General features: G+C 39.6%; 1 protein-coding gene across 4 annotated transcripts in view; it reads left to right on the top strand.

The window, feature by feature from the left end:
* Hasp (Hig-anchoring scaffold protein) overlaps positions 1–10,000 on the top strand; it is a 773,651-nt gene that overhangs the window by 749,805 nt on the left and 13,846 nt on the right. For all 4 annotated transcript variants that reach the window (XM_076205010.1, XM_076205012.1, XM_076205011.1 and 1 more), the window contains 2 exons: positions 1,385–1,536; positions 3,607–3,780. In XM_076205010.1, coding sequence (XP_076061125.1) covers positions 1,385–1,536; positions 3,607–3,780 — 326 coding nt within the window. The remainder of the gene's footprint in view (positions 1–1,384; positions 1,537–3,606; positions 3,781–10,000) is intronic.

Below are 10,000 nucleotides of genomic sequence, written 5' to 3'. Positions count from 1 at the left end.
ATAAATGACAAAGGCAAGATGTTGGCCAATTCTGCAGAGAACTACAACACGGGAATAATGAACACTTTCTTCTGAATGGAACAACAGAGAATGAAATGTACTTCATATTAGGAGATGAGAGCAAGAGCAATGTTATAGTCATAAATAAAGTAAACATAGGTAGTGACCAGAGAATGGTAGGTTGCACAGCAAAATTCGATTTTAGAGCCAAGAGAAATAAACTACTTTTGGAAAAGAAAATAAGACTAGTGAAGGTTAAGGATAACAAGAATGAATTTCGATCTGAAATTAAAAATAGATTTGAACCTCTGAAATAATGAGGACACTATCGAATAGGGATCTAAATTTAGTGAATAACATTTGTAAATCGGCGAAGTAGAAGTAAAAAAAACATTAGAAAAAATCCAAAGCTACAAATTATCTAATTAAAAGATGGACTATGCAGGTTAAAGGTAGGAGAGACGAAATGGAGTAGAACTAAACAAGCTTATCAACAAAAGGCAGAAGTCGGAGAGAGAAAAATAAAGAGAGAAACATGGATGAAACAGAGGAAATATTCAAAAAGGTAAAGGTATCAAAGAGGCCCAACGCAGAATGAAATTACGGAAACAGCAAATGCAGAGACAGATATAAAAAGAAGATTTTACCAAGATCTTTACGTGTCAGAAAGAGCAGAAGACTTGCAAAATAAAAAGATTATAATCGATGATGAGAGTCCTGAAGAAGTTGAAGACTACAGCTATTTAGGCCACATGGTGAAAGTGACTAAAGATCATGATAATGAAGTAAAAAGACATATTACCTTTGATTGGAAAATGTTTGGTAATCATATGAGGATGATGAGAGGTTCTACCTTTATGTTTGAAACTCAAAGTCTATAATCAATGCATAATGCCAGCCATTATATACAGATGTGAAATCTGGAAACTGACAAAGGCAATGGAGGCAAATCTAAAGAGGGTAGAGAGGAGAATGGAGAGATCAATGGTGGGAATAGCACCGAAAGACAGAAAGAGCTTAATTTGGGTGAGAGGACAGATCGGAGTGAAATATATTAAGTTGGCAGTAAAAGAGAGGATTATGGAATACCTAGACAAGATCACCCATTTGCACAGGATCATTTTTTTTTTTTTTTTGGGGGGGGAAGAGAAATCTGTAAGAAAATTAAATGCTAGTTGTGTATATAAGAGGGCTATTGCCAACGAGCACTTTTTAGCAATATCTGCTGAGACTATGTCATGCCACATGAGGCATGAGCATGGGTATGCATAAAAATATGTCATACTATTGTTTTTTTTCATATTCTGTTTAAAATTCTCCTTATCTCGCTTGTATTTCTTTTATGATACCAATCCTTTCTATAAATCCCTATCATCTATAACAGGAAATATCCAGAAGGCTGGACGACTGACCCCGGAAGGAACTCACAGCTGGAATACAGATTATCGTTATACCACAGTCACGTGGACGACACTGGTACTTACACCTGCATCACTCCGCCGAAACACAAACATTCCGTCGAGATCATAGTCCAAGGTATGTTGGATATATCTGGAGTTTCGTTAATGTGGCCGAGGACAAAAATCAAATGGACCTAATGACTTCTTCCAAAGTTAATCATCTATATTTTTGTCATTTTGTTACCTGTGTTATTCACATGTGCAAAGATGGTATGTGGGATGAAGAGATTAGAAGGAAAAAGAGGCAGGGAAAAGTAGGATGAGAAAGTGAAGGTGGTGAGGAAAGAAAAGAAGACAGATTATAAGGATTGCTAAGTAGAACTGGGAAAGTATATGAGAGCTACAAGAAACTAAACGCAAGGTAAGGTAGGCAGAAAGGAAAGCAGATTAGATGGGAAGTAGCTTGACGAAGATTTTTGTAAAGAATAAGATTGTTTTGCAAGGAAGTGAAATACTTGAAGTGGGTGAGTCAGGTAGAGAAGAAAAGGCAAAATGTGCAGACAGAAGGATGTTAATGGAAGTGAAAATGGTAAGATGGGAAGAGTTCAGAGTTGAGAGATTTATGGAATGTGTAGGAAGCTTGAGAGGGATTGATTGTGGCAGTGAAAGAAGCTAGGAAAGTTATTGTGACGAGAGAAGAAGATTGGGCTATAGGAAAAGAGGAGACACAAAGAACACTGCAAATGATGAAAGTCAGTGATGCACCTGGTTTAGATAGGTGTCACGTGGAGGGTTACAGTGGATTGGTTAGTGAGGATGTTTGATGCGTTTCTAACGCGGGGGAGTGTGCCAGAGAACTGGAGGAGTGTTTGTATAGTTCCACTAAACAAAGAAAAGTGGGGATATATACATACATATATATATATATATATATATATATATATATATATATATATGTATATATATATATATGTATATTTTGTATATATATATATATATATATATATATATATATGTATATATATATATATGAATGTAGCTTCAGTGGGACTCTCTGTTAAGTGTACTTGGAAACTCAGCGGGTAGAGTGTTAACTGAGAGGATTAGGAGTTTTCATTTGTTTATAATGCTCAGGGTGTGTCAAACCTAGTACATTCAGGGAAATTATGTGCACAGTCTTCATGAATTACAAGACACACTGACAAACATGAAAGAGCAAGACCAGGAATGACCATGACAAATTAAAATGCATTATGAATAACGTACCACATTCTAATCTACAACTACATAGATAAGAATGACGACATACCAGAAACGTAGGTGCATACCAAAATACATCACACTAACAAGGTTGGCATAAAACATATCAAAATACAAATCTGATATCAAAACAAATCAAAATCCACCAAAAGGTCTTATTGAGCAAATATTTCCATACATCTTTAACACATTGCCTTTGTGAAATGAAATCAGCCATTGTGTTGGATTCAAGGCAGAAATGGTGAAGATTATCTGCATTGGGCGAGTCACACAATCTACATGATGAGTACTGTGGCATACTGTCTTGCTCACCTACCACAGTGCTCTGTAACCTAAATAAACAAGATCGGCAGATGCAACAACAGGATAACACTAAGATAGAACTACGTTACGATACCACATCTTAAACAACCGATTTATATGAACTAAGCAAGCCAGGGACTTAATCAAGTAGATTTTCAATCCTTTATATGTTGCGGGCTTGAATTTATGCATATTATCCGTAGCACTAGTACCTTGGACCATCAAGTTTGACAAAATGACCAAATTTAGAATGAAACCGTGTTGGAACTGATCAGTGCAACATTTGATTGGTTGTAGAATGGGTGTGAGTTTGATGCAAGCCGAGTGCTCTTGGCAGGATTGAAGCATTCAGTGGGGTAAAGCTGATTGACATGAATCTTGTACGTCACAGCGGTGACCCAGATACCATGTCACCATGTAACGACTTGCACATTTATCCTTGCTGTCACTTTGCAATTTTACTCAACTGAGGGAATTTCTTCCTGCAGCAAAATCTCCCTTTAATTATTCCCAATATCTTATACTCCAATCTATTCCTGCTTTCTATCCCCATTTGAGTTGTCAATAAGTCTTGTAAGGTAGTCCCTTTCGCAAAGCAAACACATATAATGACTTGTTCTCACTTTCTTTCTATACTTTCTAGCTGTTCACTGTCCCGAAATACCGGCGCAGAAGGCGCTACAGATGTCCACGACGGAGACCAAGATGAACACGAAGGTGACCTTCTCCTGCGACGCGGGATCGACGCTGGTCGGGTCAACCGAAGTGACGTGTCTGCCCTCGGGCAACTGGTCGGCGCCCTACCCGCACTGCGAGAGTTAGTATGAGTATTGTCGACTGTATTCTTCCTTTTCGCTCACCCTTTTTTGCTAATTTCTCTAAAGGATGCTTTACATTATACACGCCTTTTCTATTCAACAGTGCATTAGAGCTTAAGTTTTTTGTTTCGTTTAAGGAATGAGAGGTAAAGTGGCTGACCGATTCGTAAGTACGGCTTAATGGTAAACAGAAGAGAACCTGTAGAGTAGGTGCCAGATGACAGAGCATCCTCCCCCATCTCCCTATTACCCCTCATCCATTTCCCTGGACTAGATACGACAGGCATGTCGCCACGTCTTTCACTAAGAAGAGTATCTAGAGAGCCATTTGACCCATAGAACTCCTAGGTTCCCGCTCGGAGAGTAAGAAACTCTGTTCGTAGACAAACGTGGAAGAAAGTGTCCCGTGTCTGCAAGCCTCAAACTACCCCCGAACTCGACCCCATACCTTGTCTGACGGCATCCACCTCAAATACCAATATTTTTTAGAAGAATCTTCGGTTACTTTAGTTTATAGCGCGTCAGTCCTCCCTATATCCGAGTTCTTAGTCCGACCATAGCATAGGAATGAGCGTATGATGAGAGCATGCTTCCGTTTTAGTTACTTCGAAGCAATTTGTTGCATCCGCATGAGCGTCCATTTAGGTCAAGTGTCGAGGCGAGAGGATGTCTTCCTTTCCACATCTCTCACACCCACCAGTTGATCGCTACCACCCAATGCCTCTTCCACCTCCCTCACCCCCTTCTCTCTCTATCCCTCCATAACTCTTTATTTTTCAACGACTATATACAGTACACACACACACACACATATATATATATAATCAAACTCTCCTATTGGTATTCGAACCCTCGCCTGAGCGACTTGCTTATAAGACGAGGACCGTACCATCGTGTCACAACGATCCTGCAAAATGGAACGACTTACTCCATTTTGAAGGGTCGTCGTGACACGATGGTACGGCCTTCGTCTTATAATAAACAAGCCGCTCAGGCAAGGGTTCAAGTCCCAGTAGGAGAGTTTAATTCCACATGTCATGACATTATTATTATTATTTATTATATACACACATTATATATATATATATATATATATATATATATATATATATATATATATATATCAACAACCACAATGCACTTTAATTCTAAGCCATCAAAGGCCAGCATGCTGAAATTGAAATGTGATACTGCCCAGGACTCGAACCCGGCATCCTCATGACAAGTGCGACAGTGACTTTCTAACTAGGCAATCAAGAGAGATACTGATAGCCTAGTTGGAAAGTCACTGTCGCACTTGTCATGAGGATGCCGGGTTCGAGTCCTGGGCAGTACCACATTTCAATTTCAGCATGCTGGCCTTTGATGGATTAGAATTAAAGTGCATTGTGGTTGTTAAAATGTATCTCTAATCACTGGGACCCATTCAGTGTTGTACACACACACACACACACACACACACATATATATATATATATATATATATGTATATATATATATATAAATATACATATATATGCATATATGTGTGTGGGGGGGGGGTTTGGGATCATGAAAAGAATGTGTGAAGAAAGATTAGTAAAAGAGATGTGGAAGGCAGAGGTGGAAGGAGTGAACATGAGGGGGCAACCAAGGATGAAATGCATGGATGGGGTAAAAGGGGCACTGGGGAAGAGAGGAGATGCAGGAATGACCCGTCATCCATGAGAAGCCAAGATATGAGGGAGGGAGGGGTGAATGGGAGTGGAGTATGTGGGGATGGAATGGGTGGGAGTAAATTTTATGCCTTTGTTTTTTGGTTACCCCCCTTATATGGGGGGAAATAGCAATTGGTATATATATATCTATATCTATATCTATATATATATATATATATATATATGTATATATATATATATGCATATTTATATATCATATATATGTACGACTATTATTTATATACATATCTTTTTTGGGGGGGTGGGTGAGTGGGGGCTGGTTACCAGTAAGGAAAACAAGAAACACGATTTTCTGGAAATTTGTGTTTCTCATTTTCCTTACTGGTATCCAGCAAATTATTGGTACTTGTGCCAGTTTCTTATTTATCTGCACACATACATATGCACACGCACACAGAGTGACACATAAAAATACAAAAAAACTGGAAAGCTTGGGATACAAGGTAAACTACTAAACTGGATGGAGGATTTTTTGCATGGAAGGAAAATGAGGATAGTGCTAAGAGAAAAGAGTTCAGCTTGGGAGGAGGTGATTAATGGAGTTCCACAGGGATCAGTATTGGATCCAATGTTTGCTATTTATGTGAATGACATGGATGAAGATGTGGAATGTTACACGAGATTCTTTGCAGACGACGCTAAATTGCTGAGGAAAGTGAATACTGAAACAGATTGTGAATCCCTGCAGAGAGACCTGAATAAGGCTTGGAAATGGAGTCAGAAGTGGCAAGTAGACTTCAACATCAAGAAATGTAGTATAATGGAGTTCGGAAAAAGTAAAATCATGGTAATATAAAATCAGAACAAAGGAAGTAAAGAAAGTGGGATCTGAAAAAGACCTGGTAATAATCATCACAAATGACATGTCCCCTGATAAACAGATAAACAATTGTTGGAGAATCTTACAACTTGCTAAGATCAATAAGGGTGGCCTTTACCTATCTGGACGAAGAAATGGTAAAAAAAAAATACTAGTCACACTAATAAAGCCTAGACTGGAGTATGCTGCGACACTATGGTCACCCAGTACCAAAAAGAATATAAATGAAATTGAAAGAATCCAGAGAGCAACTATGAAGATGGCCCCAACACTTTCAAACCTGTCATCTGAGTAGATACTGTCAAAACTTAATTTACTGACTCTGGAACAAAGGAGAGAAAGAGGTGACCTGCTGACCATTTACAGAATCATGAACGGCATGGAAGTCCTTGACAGAGAGGCTTACTAAATTGGGACAAGAGAAATACAAGGGGACATGAAAATAAAATAAAAAAGGACAGCTATAGAAGAGACCTGAAAAAAAGACAAAAGAAAAAGGTTTCCCACACAGAGCGGTGAATGTCTGGAACAAACTGGACGAAACAAATATGTGTGCAACAACTATAGACGAATTTAAAAACAAACTTGACACTGCGAGAAACAAAGACGGGACACCACGAGCATAGCTCCCCTTCCCGTAAGACACAACTTGGTAAATACATATACACATACAGACACGCACGCACACACACGTTTCATTAGTATCTGATGAAAAGCATATTTCATAGCCATGCAGCATAACCGTTGTGATAATGTATTCAGAATTAAACAATTCAGTCATTCAGAATTTTATAACACACTTCATCCTCTCCAACTCATTATAATACCACCCTCCCCCGTTTCTCTTTCTCTTTGAGGGTGGGGGAGGGCGAACAACCTGAAAAAGAGAGACAAACGAAAACCGGGGACAGATCGAGTGATAATTTTGAGGAAAATATTGTGTCGAAGACGAAGAAGCCCCGGCGAGGTCGACCGCTACTGCGACCCGAGACTCCCTCAGAGATCAGGGCTGGCTCCGGTGTCTTCCGCTGTCGACGTGGCGCTTTGACACGAAGCAAGGAAGGAAGGTCCTCTCTCTATTTCTCTCTCTCTCTCTCTCTCTCTCTCTCTCTCTCTCTCTCTCTCTCTCTCTCCCTCTTTTTTTCTCTCTCTTTCTCTTTCTCTTCTTCTTCAGTCTGTCTGTGTGGTAATTTTCTTCCTTCACTCCTGTCCTTGTTTCATTTATTTGGTTCTCATTCGAGCTCCACTGAGCTCCTGCTCTTGGTCTCTCGTTCCTCATTCTGTTCTTCACCTTTCATTCTGTCGCTCATGTTCTCCTCTTCCTCCCCCTCCCCCTTCTTCTCTTATATATGTTATACCTCCACGATACCCCTCTTCTCCTCCTCTTCCTCCTCCTTCTCCTACCCTTCTTCATTATCTTCCTTCTCTTCTTCCTCCTTCTCCTCTTCGACTTTTCCGTTTCTCCTCCTCTTACTCTTCATCCTGCTCCTTCTCCATCTCTTCTTCCTTTCTCCTCCCCTGCTCTTCCTCTCCTCTTCTTTCTCCTCCTCGTGCTACTTCTGTTACTGCTATCCTTGTCTCCTACTTATCTTGTTACTCCCCCCCCTTATTCTTTTTCCACCCCCAACACCGCCACCTCCTCTTCCTCCTCCTACTCATGCTCCTGCCCCTCGTTCTCATTCTCTTTATCCACCTCCTCCCCTCCTTCTCCTCTTTTTCCTCCTGCTCTCCCTTCTCCTCCCTTCCTTTTTCCTCTTCCTGCTCTTCCTTCTCCTACTACTACTCCTCTTTTTCCTCCTCTTCCCGATCCTCTATTTCCTCCTGCTCTCCCTGATCCTCCTCTTTTTCCTCCTGCTTTTCCTGATCCTCTTCCTCTCTTCTCCTCCTTTTTCCTCCTGCTCTTCCTGATCCTCTTCCTTCTCTTCCTGATCGTTCTTCTTTTTCCTCCTGATCCTCTTCCTCTTCCTCCTCCTCCTCCTCCACCTGCACTCCCCCCTCCTGTTCCACCTCCACGTCTTCCCCCACTTCATTGAGCGGGGGCGCCCTTCGGCGAAGATCTCCGCTCGACGGCCTTCCAGTCCCACGGATTCGCATTTCCTTCTCTCTTTTTTCTTTGATCTTTTCGTTGTCAAGTTCTTTGTCTTCTAGATGTTTTCTGTACTGTGGTACCCTGCTATTGCGTAACCTCATGCTATTGTTTTCCTCTATTCACTTATTTCTAATTCTATTTGTTTATATATATATATATATTTACTTTTTTTTTACAATGAAGATCGGAAAGCGGGTGTTTTTCTGTTTGAGGTGTGAAGGCCCATTGGTTTATATAGTTTTTTAACTTTCTATTTATCTATTTATCAGTTTTAGTCCTTAAAACAAAATTAGGTATTGCTCTTAAATTCGTGTATCGTTTTTGCACACACTAATGTTTCCTCCAGCTTGTTCCAGACATCAACCGCTCTTTGTGGAAAACTTTTTTTCCAGGCCCATTCTATTGCAGTCCTTTTATGAGTTTCTTTTCACGTCTCTTGTGTTTCTCTTTTCCCAATTTAGTAAGTCTCTCTCTCTCTCTCTCTCTCTCTCTCATATATATATATATATATATAAATATATATATATATATATATACATATATATATATATATATACATATATAAATATATATATATATATATACACATATATACATATATATATATATATATTTGAATATTGAGGGAGCAGATTCTCTTGTATACAAGTGGTGTTGAAGGAGGTTAATCTTCTTATGAGTATTTTCAAGCTTTCTAACAAGGACTCGGCCATATGGGGGTGGGTATAAACCAGATCACCAAAGTTATTCATTTAATTCTCAACGTTTCGTCTGCAAGAAGACATCTTCAGGAAAATCTGGAACATATAAATTACCTATACACAGAAATAAAGAACTTGAGTATAAGACATAGCAAAAATTCACCAATAAAGAAAATAGACATAAATAATTCAAATCATAAACCAATAAAGATACATAGAATGTTGGGGGACAATACAAAATCAAAAGAATTTTAAAGAAATGACAATAGATAGCGTTAGCCTTTGGCTTATATATCAGAGCCTAACCCTCATAGGTGGTGGAGGGGGAGGGGGTAGTGGGTTTTGACCTGTCTTAACAGCGTCGGTATAGGGGTTGGGAGTTGCGAGGACGGTTGGAGAGGAGGATGGAGTGGGTGGGAGGAGGAGGGAGAAGGCGCTTATGACCCGTCTTCACATTGTCAAAGGGTGTGGTGGAAACGGAAAGGTGGGTTGGAGGGATAGGGATGGAGGTGTTCGCAATCCAGGAGAGAGACTTATTGTACAAGCTAATGCTTGAAATCATGTTACATTGATGTTTATAATAGGGTTATATTCTCTTATAAACACTGCTTCTAAAAACTTATGTACATCCCTATAACTTGCGATTATCTTAGTGTTCTTGACTAAGTACTCACGGGTGGCGGTTTGGTTATGATATTTTCTCAAATGATGTTTGATAGCTCCGCTTTGTAAGTGCATTGAAATTCTCCTACTGAGACTACACCTGGTGTGTCCAATGTAGCTTGAGTCACGAGTTGCACAGTCCTCATTATAACAGCTAAACTCATATACTATGTTGGTTTTAGAAATGGTCTAGGTATTGCTATTCAGGTTTTTTTCATAATCAAAGAG

This window comes from Oratosquilla oratoria, chromosome 21 (genome assembly GCF_046742065.1).
Source record: "Oratosquilla oratoria isolate Oo_2021 chromosome 21, ASM4674206v1, whole genome shotgun sequence".
In the NCBI taxonomy this organism is placed as follows: Eukaryota; Metazoa; Arthropoda; class Malacostraca; order Stomatopoda; family Squillidae; genus Oratosquilla; species Oratosquilla oratoria.
Note: the sequence above shows the minus strand (reverse complement) of the source record. Positions and strands in the feature narration are given on the sequence as shown.